The sequence below is a fragment of the Sciurus vulgaris genome (genome assembly GCF_902686455.1).
Source record: "Sciurus vulgaris genome assembly, chromosome: 7".
Taxonomy (NCBI): domain Eukaryota; kingdom Metazoa; phylum Chordata; class Mammalia; order Rodentia; family Sciuridae; genus Sciurus; species Sciurus vulgaris.
In genome coordinates, this window is record NC_136467.1 from 134,137,975 (window position 1) to 134,156,768 (window position 18,794).

At 38.6% G+C, this 18,794-nt stretch overlaps 1 protein-coding gene across 1 annotated transcript in view; it reads right to left on the bottom strand.

Annotated features, from left to right (window-relative positions):
* GMDS (GDP-mannose 4,6-dehydratase) overlaps positions 1-18,794 on the bottom strand; it is a 626,998-nt gene that overhangs the window by 298,110 nt on the left and 310,094 nt on the right. The window contains 1 exon segment of the mRNA XM_079148803.1: positions 16,477-16,604. Within this exon segment, the coding sequence (XP_079004929.1) occupies positions 16,477-16,604 (128 nt within the window).

Genomic DNA, 18,794 nt, shown 5'->3' on the forward strand with positions numbered 1-18,794 from the left:
CCCTTCCCCCCACCCCTCCCACCCCTCTTTACCCTCTATACAGTAGTTCCTTCCTCTATACTTGCACCCCTCCCTAACCCTAACTCTAACCCTTCCCTCCCCCCCATTATGTGTCAACCTCCACTTATTTAGCGATATCATTCGTCCTTTGGCTTTTTGAGATTGGCTTATCTCACTTAGCATGAATTCTCCAATTTCATCCATTTGCCTGCCAATGTCCTAATTTTATCATTCTTTATGCCTGAGTAATATTCCATAGTATATATATACCACAGTTTCTTTATCCACTCATCAATTGAAGGGCATCTAGGTTGGTTCCACAGTCTGGCTACTGTGAATTGAGCAGCTATGAACATTGATGTGGCTGTATTTCTGTAGTATGCAGATTTTAAGTCCTTTGGGTATAGGCCAAGGAGTGGGATAGCTGGGTCAAATGGTGGTTCCATTCCAAGTTTTCTAAGGAATCTCCACACTGCTTTCCATAGCGGCTGCACTAATTTGCAGCCCCACCAGCAGTGTATGAGTGTACCTTTCTCCCCACATCCTCGCCAACACCTGTTGTTGCTCGTATTCTTGATAATCGCCATTCTAATTGGGGTGAGATGGAACCTTAGGGTGGTTTTGATTTGCATTTCTCTTATTACTAGAGATGTTGAACATTTTTCCATATGTTTGTTGATTGCTTGTAGATCTTCTTCCGTGAAGTGTCTATTCATTTCCTTAGCCCATTTGTTGACTGGACTGTTTGAATTCTTGGAGTAGAGTTTTTTGAGTTCTTTATAGATTCTGGAGATTAGTGCTCTATCTGAAGTATGATTGGCAAAGATATTCTCCCACTCTGTAGGCTCTTTCTTCGCATTGCTGATAGTTTCCTTTGCTGAGAGAAAGCTTTTTAGTTTGAATCTATCCCAGTGGTTGATTCTAGCTTTTATTTCTTGTGCTATGGGAGTCCTGTTAAGGAAGTCTGGTCCTAGACCAACAAGATGAAGATTTGGACCTACTTTTTCTTCTATAATCTGCAGGGTCTCTGGTCTGATTCCGAGGTCCTTAATCCATTTTGAGTTTAGTTTCGTGCATGGTGAGAGATATGGGTTTAGTTTCATTCTGTTGCATATGGATTTCCAATTCTCCCAGCACCATTTGTTGAAGAGGCTATCTTTTCTCCATTGCATATTTTTGGCCCCTTTGTCTAGTATGAGAAAATTGTATTTATTTGGGTTTGTGTCCGTGTCCTCTATTCTGTACCATTGATCTACCTTTCTATTTTGGTACCAATACCATGCCGTTTTTGTTACTATTGCTTTGTAGTAGAGTTGAAGATCTGGTATTGCAATACCCCCTGTTTCACTCTTCCTGCTAAGGATTGCTTTAGCTATTCTGGGTTTCTTATTCTTCCAGATGAATTTCATAATTGCCTGCTCTATTTCTGTAAGGTACGTCATTGGGATTTTAATTGGAATTGCATTGAATTTGTATAGCACTTTAGGTAGTATGGCCATTTTGACAATATTAATTCTTCCTATCCAAGAACATGGAAGATCTTTCCATCTTCTAAGGTGTTCTTTAATTTCTTTCTTTAGTGTTGTATAGTTCTCATTGTAGAGGTCTTTCACCTCTTTTGTGAGATTGATTCCCAAGTATTTTATTTTTTTCGAGGCTATTGTGAATGGGGTAGTTTTCCTAATTTCTCTTTCTGAAGATTCATCACTTATGTATAAAAATGCGTTGGATTTATGGGCATTGATCTTGTAACCTGCTACTTTACTGAAATCACTTATGAGTTCTAAGAGTTTTCTGGTGGAATTTCCAGGTTCCTCTAAATATATAATCATGTCATCAGCGAACAGGGATAGTTTGAGTTCTTCTTTTCCAATTCGTATCCCTTTAATTTCTTTGGTTTGTCTAATTGCTCTGGCCAGAGTCTCAAGAACGATGTTGAATAGAAGTGGTGAAAGAGGGCATCCCTGCCTTGTTCCAGTTTTTAGGGGGAATGCTTTCAGCTTTTCACCATTTAGAATGATATTAGCCATGGGCTTAGCATAAATGGCCTTTACAATATTAAGGAATGTTCCCACTATCCCTATTTTTTCTAGTGTTTTGAGCATGAAGGGGTGCTGTATTTTATCAAATGCTTTTTCTGCATCTATTGAAATAATCATGTGATTCTTGACTTTAAGTCTATTAATATGGTGAATTACGTTTATTGATTTCCTGATGTTGAACCAACCTTGCATCCCTGGGATGAAACCCACTTGATCATGGTGCACTATCTTTTTAATATGTTTTTGTATGCGATTTGCTAAAATTTTGTTGAGAATTTTTGCGTCGATGTTCATTAAGGATATTGGTCTGAAATTTTCTTTCCTTGATGAGTCTCTGTCTGGTTTAGGTATCAGTGTGATATTGGCTTCATAGAATGAGTTTGGGAGGGTTCCCTCCTCTTCTATTTTATGGAATACTTTGAGAAGTATTGGAATGAGCTCTTCCTTAAAGGTTTTGTAGAACTCGGCTGAGAACCCATCTGGTCCCGGACTTTTCTTTGTTGGTAGGCTTTTGATGACTTCTTCTATTTCAGTACTTGAAATTGGTCTATTTAAATTGTTTATGTCCTCCTCATTCAGTTTAGGCAATTCATATGTCTCTAGAAACCTGTTGATGTCTTCGAAATTTTCTATTTTGTTGGAGTATAGATTTTCAAAATAGCTTCTAATTATGTTTTGTATTTCCATCCTGTCTGTAGTGATATTTCCTTGTTCATTCCGAATTTTAGTGATTTGGGTTTTCTCTCGTCTTCTCTTTGTTAGTGTGGCTAAAGGTTTATCAATTTTGTTTATTTTTTCGAAGAACCAACTATTTATTTTGTCAATTTTTTGTATTGTTTCTTTTGTTTCAATTTCATTGATTTCAGCTCTGAGTTTAACAATTTCCTGTCTTCTACTACTTTTGGTGCTGTTCTGTTCTTTTTCTAAGGCTTTGAGCTGTAGTGTTAGGTTGTTTATTTGTTGAGTTTTACTTCTTTTATTAAATGCGCTCCATGAAATAAATTTCCCTCTAAGTACTGCTTTCATAGTGTCCCAGAGGTTTTGATATGATGTTTCTTTGTTCTCATTTACCTCTAAGAATTTTTTAATTTCCTTCTTAATATCTTCTGTTATCCATTCATCATATAATAGCATATTGTTTAACCTCCAGATGTTGGAATAGTTTCTGTGTTTTACTCTTTCATTTATTTCTAACTTCAATCCATTATGATCTGATAGAATACATGCTAGTGTCTCTATCTTCTTGTATTTGCTAACATTAGCTTTGTGGCATAATATATGGTCTATTTTAGAGAAGGATCCATGTGCTGCTGAGAAGAAAGCGTATTCACTCTTGGTTGGATGGAATATTCTATAAATGTCCGTTAAGTCTAAATTATTGATTGTGTTGTTGAGATCTATGGTTTCTTTGCTCAATTTTTGTCTGGAAGATCTGTCCAGTGGTGAGAGCGGCGTGTTAAAATCACCTAGTATTATTGTGTTGTGGTCTATTTGGTTTCTGAAATTGAGAAGGATTTGTTTGACATACATAGATGAGCCACTGTTTGGGGCATAGATGTTTATGATTGTTATATCTTGCTGATTTATGCTTCCCTTAAGCAGTATGAAATAACCTTCTTTATCCCTTCTGACTAACTTTGGCTTGAAGTCCACATTATCGGAAATGAGGATGGATACTCCAGCTTTTTTGCTGAGTCCATGTGCATGGTATGTTTTTCCCCATCCTTTCACCTTTAATCTATGGGTATCTTTTTCTATGAGGTGAGTCTCTTGCAGGCAACATATTGTTGGATCTTTCTTTTTAATCCAGTCTGCCAGTCTATGTCTTTTGATTGATGAATTCAGGCCATTAACATTCAGGGTTATTATAGAGAAATGATTTGGTTTCCCGGTCATTTGGTTCATTTTTAAAATTTTGTTTATTTATTTGTTTGACACAACTTGTTTCCTCCTTTATTTGACAATTCCTTTAGGATAATTCCTCCCTTTGCTGATTTGCTTCTTTGTTTTTCATCTCTTCCTCATGGAATATTTTGTTGAGAATGTTCTGTAATGCTGGCTTTCTTTTTGTAAATTCTTTTAGCTTTTGTTATCATGGAAGGATTTTATTTCATCGTTCAAATTTGAAGGGTAAGTTTTGCTGGGTATAAGATCTTGGTTGGCATCCATTTTTCTTTCAGGGCTTGAAAAATGTTGTTCCAGGACCTTCTAGCTTTTAGGGTCTGGATTGAAAAATCTGCTGATATGCGTATTGGTTTCCCCCTGAATGTAATTTGGCCTTTTCTTCTCACAGCCATTTAAATTCTTGTCTTTATTTTGTATGTTAGGTATTTTCATTATAATGTGCCTTGGTGGTGGGTCTGTTGTAATTTTGTGTATTGGAGTCCTGTAAGGCCTCTTGAACTTGATTTTCCATTTCATTCTTCAGATTTGGGAAATTTTCTGATATTATTTCATTGAATAGGGTTGTTCATTCCTTGGCTTGTTTCTCTAGGCCTTCCTCAATCCCAATAATTCTTAAATTTGGCCTTTTCATGATATCCCATAGTTCTTGTAGATTCTGTTCATGATTCTTACCATCTTCTCTGTTTGTTCAGCTTTGTTTTCAAGGTTTAAATATTTTGTCTTCAATGTCTGAGGTTCTGTCTTCCAGGTGTTCTATCCTATTGGATTATGCTTTTCTATGGAGTTCTTAATTTGGTTTATTGTTTCCTTCATGTCAAGGATTTCTGTTTGGTTTTTTTTCAATATCTCTAACTCTTTATTGAAATGATCTTTTGCTTCCTGTATTTGCTCTTTTAACTGTCGATTGGTGCGATCAATCAATGCTTGCATTTGCTCTTTCATCTCATCATTCAATGCTTGCATTTGCTCTTTCATCTCCTCGTTTGCTTCTCTGATCATTTTAATTATGTACATTCTGAACTCCTTTTCTGTCATTTCTTCTGCCATGCTGTCATTGGGTTTTATTGATGTAACATCTAGATTTGTTTGCAGCATTTTCTTTCCTTGTTTTCTCATGTTGTTCAGATATCAGTGGACCGCTGAGATATTGCAGATTTCCTCTGTTGATTTACAATGACCCTGAAGATTTCTATATATATCCCCTCTTAGCCTTCAGTAGGCTGAAGTCTTGGAGGAGGTTGATAATGCGGTGCTCCACAAGGAAGCTGCCTCTCTAGGAGTGGTGGCCTTCAGGTGGGGTATATTCCCTGCTAGTGGGCAGAGGTGCCTCCACTTGTTGACCAATGGTCATCCAAAGGGGACCTAGGCTGTGGGCTGAGGCAAGGCCTGTTTGGGCCTGAGCCTCTGGTTTTACCGTCCTTGTGGGAAACCTCACCCAGCAGGGAAGACTCACCCGGTGGGGAGGTCTCGCTGGTCAGTTTCCTCCTAGAGGTTCCCCTCAATTTACAGCTACTGCCTGGGCTGGGCTGCCTTCCTCTGCAAAGTTTCCAGGGGCCCGGCCCTACCTCCTGGGCCTGGGAGCCTCACCCTTCGCAGATGAATCTCCTTAGGCTGCCCCTCCTCAGAGAATTTGCCCATAGGCCTGGAACCTTCGCTCCGCCCTAAGCCTGTCTCTGTGCGGCTCTTCCACCCAGAAGCCTCCTAGATCCTGGGACCCTGTTCTGCACCTAATCGCCTGGCTGCGTGGCCCCTCCTCTGAGCAGCCACCTGTGGCCCCGAACAATCGCTCTGAGTCCCAGAGACCCGCCACAGGCCTCTTCCTCCAGACAGCTGCCCAGTATGCCGGTGCGGTCACTAGGAGTCCAAGAAACTCACTTCGTGCCTCCTCCTCCCACCAACCACCCGTAGCCCGTGGGCAATCAATCACTCCGAGTCGAAGTGACCCTGCCCGTTCCTCCTCCTTCTCCAGATAACCCCCCGGGTGTTCAGGAGCAGTCCCTCTGAGTGGCTCTGAATCCACTGACCCGCTGCACGGGTCCTCTGGGCCACCGCCCGGAGCTCTGGTGTGGTCCCTCAAGACCAAGCGTCCCACCACGCTTCTCCTCCAGGCAGCCCCCCTGTGTTCAGGAGCTGTCACTTTAAGACCAATAACTCACCACTCGCCTTCTCCTCTGAGCAGCCGCCTGGAGCGCTAATGCAGTCACTGCGAGTCCAAAGGACCCGCCGCGCTCCTTCTCCTCCTTCTCCTACTCCTCCGGGCAGGCCCCGGGGTTCAGAATGTGGTCAGGGTCCAAACAGCTCGCCACGCAGCCCCTTCTCTGGCAACCGCCTGTAGTTCCCGTATAGTCGCCCGAATCCAAGCGGCTGCTCCTCTTCCTCCTCGTCCTCAGGGCAGGCCCCGGGGTTCAGAAGCGTCGTTCTGATTCCAAACAGCTCGCCGCGCAGCTTCTCCTCTGGCAACCTGCCTGCAGCTCTGGCGCAGTCTCTCCGAATCCAAGTGGCCACGCTCCTCTCCTCCTCCTCAGGGCAGGCCCCGGTGTCCTGAGTCCACACAGTTCTCCCCGCCACTCCTCCCCCGGGGCAGCCGCCGGAGCCCCAGTGGCTGCCTCCGAGTCCCATCGCTGTGCCGAGCGGCCTCCTCTATGGCGCTCCAGCGGGGGGAGGGGCGTCTCGCCGGCAGTTCTACTTCACAAAGTTTCCTGCGTTCACGGGACCCCCGTCCATCCGGGATGCCCCCCCAGGGGGTGAGAGGTCACCCGGCTACTTTGAGTTGGTCCCAAGCGTCTCAATATCTCCTCTCTTGAATCCTGAGTTCTGGAGCAACACGTAATGCACCACCCTCTAGGGCCGCCATCTTGAAAACCCTCTCACATGTTATCTTTATTAGTAAAAGAAAACACATTTCATATACTTATGCTTCATTTTCACAAATTTTATAAAGAAATGGGTAGGATTTATAAGAAATGATTGAGTATTTACTGGGCATCTGTTATATACCAGGCATACTTCGAGGTGTCAATTAAAGAAAAAAAGGACTAGAATCAGGTCCTGCCATCCAGGAGCTTCCTAGATGGACTGAAAGGAGATAACTAACAGTCCTATAGTCACTATCCTCAGATCTTGCTCCTCTCAGATTCTGCAGGAAGAAATGAACAGCAGAGATTTAAGCCCCGTCATTCTCTCTATGATATGAAAAATATAGAATAACTGACCTAGTTAATTCTACATAACCCTGAGAGGTACCTAGGGGGGAGCTATCCTAAGGGAGTAACTTCATTTTTTTGAGACCTTTACTAATAATTTCCATATGAGTCTTAAACACCAATATGCAAAGACAATCCCTCAAAGAATTTCTCAATTTTGCCTTCAGATAATTCTGCTTCTGTAAAATGGTCCTTGTGAATAACTGGGATTAGTGGAACTCCTTTCTTTCAGAGACCTTCATTTAAATGTTCCCCAAATTCATGCATATGGAGTATGTTTAACTTGTGTGTATGATATGTCTACAGTTTCTGAAGTAGCTCTAAAAAGCTAGGAACTCTTTGGAAATTTGACTCCAAGAGGACAATGGCTTTTGAATATTCTCTACAGCAAGGCAGAGTAGGATACTAATCAACATCACTAGCCTACTTTTAAAGTGATTTCACTGCAAGTGAAGATGTCCAACATCTTATTCCTGTACAATTGTGGAAAGAAGGCTGTGCCTGCTCTGAGTTACTCCATGATGGCTGTGAACAGTAGTCTTAGGTTGTGCCTAACCCTGAGTTAACCATTTTGCAAAGCAGTTGTTTGCCATGAATTTCCCCAGTTGGAGTTTAAGTGTTGAGGTCTGCCTGGCATGACCATAAGGAATAAACTGATAAATAAATTATCATGCTAATAAAAATCAGCACCTGTGAATTTATTTAATTAAATCAGAAGCACATAGATGCATGGCATATCGAAATCCCATATCAGTTAAACCAGGTCCATGGGCTCATCAAACACACCAGACCATCAAAGGAAGAATCCCTCTCCTGAAGCCCATAAAAGGAGGTGCTCCCCAAGACTGGACACAGTGGCACAATGACCCTATCACCTGATCATTTGTCATAAGCCTTGCCCAGGAAAATCTCCACAATGACAATCCTCCTCTGATTCTCTGTCTCTGGTCTTCAGCTCAGTATCATTTCTCCAGTCCATAACAAAACTGCACAGCCCACTCCAAGCTGACACCTCAAGCTGACACTCTGAAGCTGCCACCTGTCAGACATTGATTCTGGGCTTTGACTTCTCTGTGCCCTTAACAAGCTCTTTGGCTGGTTTCTCATCTTATCTGACCATCTGCACTGACTCTTGCATTGCTCTAATTCTTTGCTTTCAGTTCAGCCTCCTGAACTCCTGTGGCTGCCATTACCTTTCTTAGTCTTTCTCTGTGACCTGCTTATATTATTGTATAAAGTGTGATGCATAACTTAAGCATTACAGATATTAGTGATAAAGTTTGGTATAAAAGAATTTGAGTTTGCCCAGCGTATGACTATTAGGTGACTCATGAGTATTTTATAAATGGCAACTTCTGAAAGTGGTATCTTGTGAATTTTATTGTTATTCAATTAATTTTGATATTGTGGAAAGACACAAATGTGTTTGGTCTATGTTATTGGCATAGCTCCCTCACAACACAATATCTATTCCATTTCCTGCAATATCTATCCCATGTTACTTGGCCTCACCACTGCTGCCATGGACAATCAGACTTAGATCACCAGGACAGATGATCCCCATTAATTCCAGTGATTTTTAAGATCAACTTACACTATAAGCCTTACTGAAGTCAACAGATGAAAAAAATGTATCTTAAAAATTCAAATGACCCAATTGTAGCAGAAGGGATCAAACCCTGTTTAACCTAGGAAAAAAGGATCAGGAGAATCTTTGTGACATCATTCCTGTGATTCCCTTATAGAGAATAAGCAGAAGATAAGTTTTCTAGTATGGAGTAAACAGATGCAGAAAATAAAATGTGTTTCTTTGCTTTAGGAGACATTCAACTTGATAAAGGTTTCACTTTGTGGCTTTGGATGCAAAGGTACAATGAACTCAGTTGTATTAAATGGTGCCCTGAAGCTGAGCCTGGAAACCTGGGACTCCTTGAGGGTACTTCAGTGGTCCACAGAGTACAGGGCAGAGCCCCAGGACATTCCTACCAGGTTTCCTGAGAAAAAAACATGTAATTCGGATAAACAATTTCCTATCATAAAGGTGCTCAATGAATAAGACAAAATCAAACAATACTTCAGAATGAATTTTAAAACAGATTTTGACTTTTGGCTTGGGGTGTGTGTGGAGGGGGGCGGAGGGAAGAGCGGAGGAAAGAGAAATTAGTGTTCTTGTGCAAAGAGCACATGAATATAAGAGAAACACTCTCTTGATTGTGAAACATTTTGCCCCTTCCAAGGGGTATTAGTGCTAAAGTGAAACACTGAATATTAAAGATCCATACCTTCTAAGAAATCCATCACTAATCTGTAATTATCACAAAATTATCACTAAATTTATGTGTTATATATATTTTTTGAGGCAATTCTATCTATATCACATGATTATCTTGTTATTAAAATTTAACAATTTTGTTTGTGGGTGGAAGTGGACCTGACCTGCAGGAAAAGCTAGGGGCAAGGGACCTAGCAGACCCTCCAAGGCAGTGCTCAGGGAGGAAGGGGAAGGGCAGGTCAACCAGGGCTGAGGGAAGAAGCTTAAGGAATCTTTCCTACACGGGGAATGTGAAAGTATCATTGTCTACATGTGAAAACAACATTTAACACTGTTTCCTTAGGGCTTTCATTCTCAGATCCAGTACCAAGACTTTCTTAGGGACAAGTATCACTTTATGATCCACAATGGTATGATGACACTGGGCATCAATGGGAGTGACTAAAGGGTGGAGTACAAGCTTTCTCAGAGTGGTTAATTGCTACCCATTAGAATGTAAATGGCATTTAAACAAAGTTTCCTAACTCATGCCTGCAGGTTCCATGCCTACAGAACTTGCAGGTCCATTTATATGTACTTCCATCCTCCCTCTCCGCTTCCTCTCTCTCCACATACACACACAGTTTTTTTAATTTAATGTCATATACTCAATTTTATATGTTTACAATCGAGCTGAAAATGGCCTCCAAAAATGCACCCATTTTTATGTTTGTAAATTATCTGTGGATGAAAACTTGATGGATAACTCAACAGAGAAATATAGATAGGACAGGTATCTTTCATTAAGACAACAATTAAATGGGGCCTATAGTTTCTGATTAGAGGACATGGCCACTCATGAGCTGTCATTCCCAACAAATTAAAACCTGGCCAGATGAAACAGACAACTATGACTTTCTGAATTTGTCTTGGCTTATTTTAAATACTACAATGAAATTCTAAAGGCTTGCTATATAGGGCTGGGTTGTAGCTCAGCTGTTGAGCCCTTGTTTAGCATGCACAAGGTTCCTGGATTTCATCCCCAGTACCACCAAGAGAAAAAGAAAAAGGAAAGGAAAATAAGTTTTCTGTACAAAATTTAAATCAAACCCACAGATGACAAAAGAAAGAAAAAGGGGAATATTTTTCCCTTCTTTACTTGAATGTGAATAGTATATTTTAAAAAACAGGTATAATTTCTAGAGCAAATACCTTAGATTTCATGCCTCTCTCCACTATAAGGCTATTCTTTTCTTTCTTTTTATATATATATATATATATATATACACACAAAATATTTACTTAATGGAATGTTCTTGAGTTACCTTTCTATAAATATTTGGTTTGTAGAGAAAAAAAGATCATGTTCTTCTAAATACTGATAAAGGAAAGATGGTTTATTCAGTCTGTCTTCCTCCTCCTCCTCCCTCCTCCTCCTTTTTCTTCCTCTTTCTCCTTCCTTCCTCTCCCCTCCCTCCCTCCCTTTTTTTTTCCTCTCTCTCTCTTTCTTTCTTTCTTACAGGAATTGAATCCAGGGGTGTATAACCTCTGAGCCACATCCCCAGCCCTTTTTTTTTTTAATTTTTGGTTATACATGAACACAATACTCTTATTTTGTTGATATTTTTTATGTGGTGCTGAGGATTGAACCCCGTACCTCACATGTGCTAGGCAAGCACTCTATAAGAGATTCACAACCACAGCCTTTATTTTTTTATTTTTGAGGCAGGGTCTTGCTAAATTGCTGAGGATGGCTATGAACTTGCAATCCTCCTGCATCTGCCTCCTGAGTATTTTTCAAAGACTCTATAAAACAGATCTCTAGAAGAGTAGAAGACTCTCCCTCCTATGGTAAATAGTCAATACCTCACTAGTTAATATAAAAACTCAAAATTGCACACCTAGTGAGCATTACAACATATTCAATGAGTAGGTCACTGGCATATTTTCTATTCAAGTAAGAACTTCTCAGGTTCCTAAGTAAGAATATGGGCTTAGAGTTTTGGAGTGAGTAGAAATCCTATCATTCACCTTATTCCCTGTCAATTGACAAAAATTGCATTTGCATAGGTTTTCCAGGAAAGTCCCTTAGGAGGTCTCTCTAGATATTCAAATAACATCTTCCACTGCACCATAAAAATCTGAATGATGCTGTTCAGAGAGAGGTCTCCACAGTGACTAAGTGTGTCTCACTTGTAGTCACTTTATAAGTACAACCTCACCTCTCTATTAAGTGAGGCTTTACTAAAATATGAATTCCAACAACATTAACACCTCAGATAACTGAAACATAAAAAAACTACTTTTACACGCTACTCTTCTGCATATAGACACAGACATTCATAAACATGCACACACACATACACACACATACTGGCTGCTGGTGAAGCTGCAAGGAGGAAACTTCCCTTAAATAAGATCTCAGAAGATCTCAGAAAGTTTTAATGGCATGTTTTCCTTTCGGTTTTGTACAACATGGGATGTAAAATGTGGACTGAAGAAAGGATGATGAAGTAGTGGGTCAATTCTCCCCAATTCTGGCTATAGCGTATGTTCCCTGCAGAAGGGTCCTCTGCAGCAGCTGAGAATTGGAAGTTGCAATGGACATTGTGCTCATTTAGAGTACAATGGACAGAGGGGGAGGGAGACCTCAATATACATCTCCGTCAAACACACCCTCTTCCATCTTTTATAGCTGGAATCACAGCAAGAGCTGACAGACACCCTGTCAGATTCTCCCACGTGTCTCTCTTCTTGTACCACTAATATCAGGAAGAGAAATGGAGAAAAGCAGAATTTTCCTTCTATCTGGAAATGGTACATTTTCCAGACCCTTTTGCTAACACCCATACTCCCCTTATCAAAATTAAATGATTGGTTAGAATAATATGATACTAAATTCAGAAGCACTTTAAGCCCGCCTTTAATGATCTGAACCTATCCTAGATTTTCTCCCAATAGTAGAACTCTTCAGAGTCATCTAAGGGGTCAGTTCTTAGGAGGGAAACCTTTCACCAATCCATAAATGGCTTTTTGCCTAAGTCCTTCAAAGTCTTGGACCTGGGTCTCTTAACTATCTGTGAGTCCCAAAGGAAAGGAAACCTCTTGACAGTGGTAAAAGCTTCAATTTACTCCAAGTCCAGGCACTACCAATTAGCTTATGTCTCAGTATTTTATTGGCTAGTCTAGATACTTTAATCAACAGGGGATCACAGTGGAATTTTTAAATCAACTCTTACACTACATTCGATTCAAGCACATTGACACGATTTGCTAATCTATACAGTACTGCTAGGCATTCATACCTTTTTTTTTTCTTCATTCAAAGGGTTCCCAGGACAAATTAGTTTGGGAATCCCTATCAAACTGAGCTGTTCACAGTACACCTTCACATATCAATTTGGGCAGACAGTCCTACTAAAAAAGAAATCTGCTTAACTTTGTACAATATAACATTTTCAGTATTATTTGGCTTTAGACAAAGCTTATAAAACTACTGTTTGCAGCAACTAGAACTAAGACCACAGGAAGTACTTGATACATGTGGAATGAACAAATATTCCAAAAAGTTAGAGGTTGTTTCCTTTACTGTTTTCAGCTGCCACCACTGCAGTTTTGACTGTGCAGTCAGCTGGAATACAGTATACATGCCTGCAGCATTTTCTCATGAACGTCAAGAGTTGCTTCAGTGTATACAAAGGTGGACAGCATGAAACAGGGAGTGGAGGGTTCAGGTAAATAGTAAGAAAAAAATAACTTAACAGTTTAAATTGCTGTCTAACTATATAATACAAGAAATATACATTTTTGATAACCTGTATATGTGTCTATTAAGTATTTACAGCTGTGAGCTATTAATAGAATGACAGTGGCCATCTAAATAGTAATTTTTTTTCAAAATGCAGCAGCATTAGTAGATGTTAGTGATAGAATCTGGGTGGTAAGTACATGGGTGTTCAAAATAAAATTTATTCAATTGTTGTTTTTCATGCTTAAAAATTCTTATGTTGCTATGACTTGTCTATTCTGAAGTACAATATAACTTTATATAGTTTTTTATTTTCTTTCTTTATTTTTAGCTGAAATAAGTTTTATCCATTCAAGAAATTTTTAAAGCATGGACTATAAATGGATACTAACAAATCCAAATCAGCCACAGGAAATGACTTTGTAGAATTTGTTGCAAAAATGTTGACAAGACAGAGGTAGACTCTAATCATACATGCCCAGCATGATTTACAGGGTTGTTATTATGTCCTTTTCAGAGATGCATAAACCAAGATATAACAACTTCTCTAAAGCTGAGGGGCAATTCAGTGGCTGGGATCCCCTACACCCTTCTCAAAAAGCATGAGGGGCAAAAGCTCTCTACTTCTCATCAGGGAAATTCATCTACGAGGAAAAATGGATACATCACTTAATCTAAAAACTGACTGACTCTTTTGTTTAAATGAGAGGGATTATATAATTAAACTGTGTGTAAATGAGATGCTATTATGACTTGTTTGATCTATACTTGCTAACAATTCTTCATCCTAAAGCTGATTACCCTGTCAGGATGCACATGTGTTTTAAACAAACAGAGCTTCCCCTTTTTTAATCTTACTGATTGTTGACTTTAATTCTGGCAACAAATTAATTTTAATCATAAGTCTCTGGAGTAACCTCATTTTAATACATTTTAAATTGTAAGAAATGGTAATATGTCTTTAAGTACAGAGTACCAAACTATAATTGCTTACTTACTTATGGTATCTTTTTAGAAATCAAGATTTCTTTCAGGAACACATAAATGAGAACTATAAAATGCTTCTTAAATCATCAACATGTGTTACTATTAGAACCTCAGCAGAATCCTTAATGCATAAAACCCACTTGTCGAGGTGGAGCAAATCCAGTCTTGGATGTCAAGGAGAATGAACGAACTCTGTGTGTGTGTGCGAGAGAGAGAGAGAGAGAGAGAGAGAGAGAGAGAGAGAGAGAGAGAGAGAGAGGAGTGCAACCAGTGAACACATGTGCGTGTGTATGTCCATGGAATGTAACAATTTTACACTTTTATTAAAAGACTGAGCATCTTAATCTTGTCTGGATATTTGGTCTCTGGGTTTTCCGTACTAACACCATCTTGTCTAGCAGTCATAAAAATTACTGCATTTCAGATACTGTTTTTGAAGTATTTGAGATAAAATGTTTATATTTTTATTTCATATGAATTCAAATGTGGGCCTTTTGTTAGGATTTAGGTTACATCAACTAGTAGTGCTAGCTTTGCCCTTGGGGAGTGACTTGATAGCAGGATCACTGGTTCACAAGATATTTTCTTATTACTTATGTACTTATTCTATAGTCTCACTCCTTTTTAGAAATTTTTTGATCTAATTTAAAATATCACTTCCCTTCCCAATCACAGAGTTTTACATGTGTTCATTTCAAAGATATGGGAAACATAGAAAGCATAAAGAAAAAAATAAACATAACCAGCAATAAGCACTACCAACATGCTGGTATGGCATTTCCCTCACTATCTAATCAGTTTCTCAGCTCCAATACAAACTTCTTTTTTGCCCAAGCACAAATAAAATAAAATAGAATGGAATCTAATTTATTTGATCCCTAAATCAGTAAAAGTGTTTTGATATAGCTTTCTATGTAGCTCTCAGTATATGCAGATTGCTAGAATGTGACACACCAAAATATCACTGAGAAAATATATATTTTCACAAAATTTGCCATCTCTTTTAGTAGGAAAGGCCATTCAAGTTAGATAAGAATATTTTTATCTTCTTTTACCCTCATCTCCATTCTCCTACCTTCATATAATTTCTAACAGTGTGGACCTATACATATTTTGATATAGTATTCTTAAAATATATCTAAGAAGTACTACTATAAAATGCTTCTTTGTAATTATAGTTTAGAAGTTCAAAATGTTACACTGTTTAAAATTTAAATTAGAGCTAATTTTTCTATCCATAATATAAATCAGCATTAGGTGTTCAAGAACAAACCTATTTTTAGTTGTTACAAAGAAAAATAAAAATGCAGGTGAAGTAAACCTGTTAGCATGTGAGCTACTTATTTTATTTCTTTTATAAATGTTCAAGTTTCTTTTTGAATCACATCAATGCACAAGGAAGCCAGATCCAGTTTCCCAGAGATAAATCCTTCGAGAGAGTGCTATAGGAGCATAGGAAATCTGTGAGCACCTGAATGACGAGGAGAGAGGACTCCAGGGAAAACGACGATGTTGATACCCTGCTTATTCATGTCTGGAGATTTCAAAGCATACTAATCAAGGCAAAGGAAAAAGTAACCATTTGTTTATAGAAAAGAAAAATCATAGTACTCATACACATAAACTGGTAACCAAAACCCAAATTTAAACTTGTATAGGAATCCCAAGAGTGAAAACCTTAAGAATTTCTCTTTTACTATATCCATTATTCTACAATATTCTGCAATAGTATCATTATTATTTGAGGGACAAGGATCACTGGTGTGTAAACAGTGAGAAGTGTGCAGAGCAATAGACAGACTCCTCAGCCAAAACCAAAGATCTACAAGATAATTACTCTCACAATAATTTCAAAGAATAATGTAAATCTCAAGGTCTTAAATCATAAAAATTGAGATTGGATATTACTCTTAAAGATATGAGAACTAATATTTTATATCCAAAAAATTCTTTCACGTTAGGTTTTGTGTGTATTGGGTAAGAAAGAGAAGGTGAAACAATAGGGATAGGGATCAAAGATTTAGAAAGAAGAAGAGCCAACACTGGAACATTTTTTTCCCATCTTATCTAACCATCCATCATCCAAAGTACTACAAGCAACTTTGTTTTAACTAATTAAAATAAAATTCTGAAAGATTTCCTCATTCAAATAATATTCAATATAAGAATCACGTACTCCTGAACTAACAAGCCTTCAATAGAAAATATGAGTTTAAACATAAGTGCATTAGCAAAAGTTTGTATGCCACCATCTCTAGCTCATGCTTTTTTTCACCACATGCCTGGCATTTAAAACATCAGATACAGGTCTTCGTAAGAATGTAATGAGTCAGTTCCTACCTCTACATAGTCCTTGGCATGGCCCCAGTCTCGTTTGGCATCCAGATTTCCCAAACTGAAACATTCCAGTTGTCCAAGGTAAATCTTAGCTACTGACCGGCTAATTTTTCGAGTAACAAAATTAGCTCCTAAAAAGAGACAAAAGATGTATTATCAGTGAAGTACATTTGACATGTAACAGTTTAGTGAACCAAACCCCACATCAGCCTCTGGGCATTTCTTTCATTCTTCTTTCCCCCCTTAAAATAATAAAAGAAAAGAAAAAGAAAAAAAAAAAGATCATTAACTGTCATTTAGACAAGTTAAGAAGGTCTAATTCTAAGCGTCACATCAGTTCTACTTTCATAACAAACATTTTTTCTTTGGGGGACGTCTTAACATTCCTAATTTGCTGCTTCAATATGCAAGCCAGGCATTAGGCCAAAGAAAAGCTATCGGAATGCCAGTTTTTAAACAAAAAATTCTAAAGGGTTGTATAAAGGGAAATGCCAGAATGGAAGACAGACATCTAAGACCACCCTGATTTTTTTTAAGAACACAAACATCATATATTCCTATTAATAAGGCTATTTTGGGGCCCATGGGAAGAGGGGGGAAAGTAACTTAGTTCACAGAGTATAACTAGTGAAAGGAAACCAAAAAGAAATTTATTTGGGCTGCCTTTCTCTTAACAAAATAAGTGGTGATTGCTCTTATTTAGAAACCTGTACAGCCATCCAAATATAAAGAATGTCATGATTCTAAGTCAGAAGTTTCTCTACGCCACACTTACTGCAATGCCATTTTCCAGCCCAGAAATGGGCTCCTGGGTTTTGTATAAATGTTTTGAAATGATTGAATGAAAGGTGGCATACACTGAAGGAAAAAAATGAAATTGTTTTAATGTTCTCTGATTTTTTTAAGGAAAACTCTATCTTCTTTCAGTTTGTTTTATTCTTTTTCTCACTTTTTTCTTTTAAGGGACAGGGTCTTACATTATTGTCCAGGCTGACACCAACTCCTGGGCTCAATTGATCCTCCTGTCTCAGTCTCCTGAGTAGCAGGGATATAGGCACACCACCATGCCAGTTTCTATCTCCTTTTAAGAGATTATGAAGAAGGATCAAATTAAAAGGTTCCACTGAGGCAATCCATCTGCATCTCCATATATAGGCAAAGTTACCAGAGAACACCATTTAATGCCAAATTCTTAAGATAATAATACATGTGTGCTAGTATGGCTTTACGTGGTTCAGATACATTGATATCATAACTTATCATACATCAGTAGCTTTACCTTTGTTCTTCTATGGATGAAGAAGGGAGGCAAATATGATGAAAGGAGGTTTTGGCTTCTGTCAAAACTGGCACAGGAATAAGGGGAATATTTCTAAGTAGGTTTTCTAAATTTTGGCAAGAAATGTGGGCTATCACAGGTTCAAACACATAGTAGACTCACCCCACCAACTTGGTATATACATTTATACGAATATCATTTTAAGAAATTTTCCTGCTGTGGAAATCCAAATATTCGATTCATAGGGTACATTAAGAAACTGGAGTTTAAACTTTCCCAGGAGCTTATAACACATACAGAGGTCCTTCAAGAAAGTTTTTCAGAATGAAGATATATTTTGGGATCACAAGTTCAAAGCCAGCCATAGCAACTTAGTGAGACCCTGTTTCAAAACAAAGGGCCGGGGTTGTAGATAAGTGTCCCTGGGTTCAATCTCCAGTGCCCAATGGAGGAAAAAGTATATATTTATTCCTCTAAGTATATTACTAATTAGCAAATTTTCTATTAACTTTAAACAATTAAATTTAAGTTTATAATTGAATTTACATTTTTTTAATGTCTGTATTTACTTTAATGTCAGGACTGTACTATTATCCTAAAGTATGTCAGGTGAACCACTGATGCCAAATTATTAGACTAAGTACCAACAACAAACAATTCAGGTTTTCCTATTTAGCAGGAAAGTAATGTTGAGAAGTACAATGAAAACATCTGATCTTGTTTGATTAACTTATTCTTTCAGTAGGCATTACCTGAGTACCTACACAGCATAAGCTGAGCATTTGAGAGAGAAAAGGTAGTCCCTGCTATCAGGCAGTACAGAGGGGAAGATGGGTCATTAAACCTAGGCTGACCTATTTATAGATTTGTCTACTGAGATACTTCTTATAAATGGAATTAGAAAATACCTGGTCTTCTGTGCCTAGAATCTTTCACTTTGTGCATAATTTTCAAGGTTCAGCCATGTTATAGCTTCTGAGATGAGGAGGTAGAGAAAAGGCCAGGCAGTCAGGTAAATGGTCCCCTGGGGGGCCTTCCATGA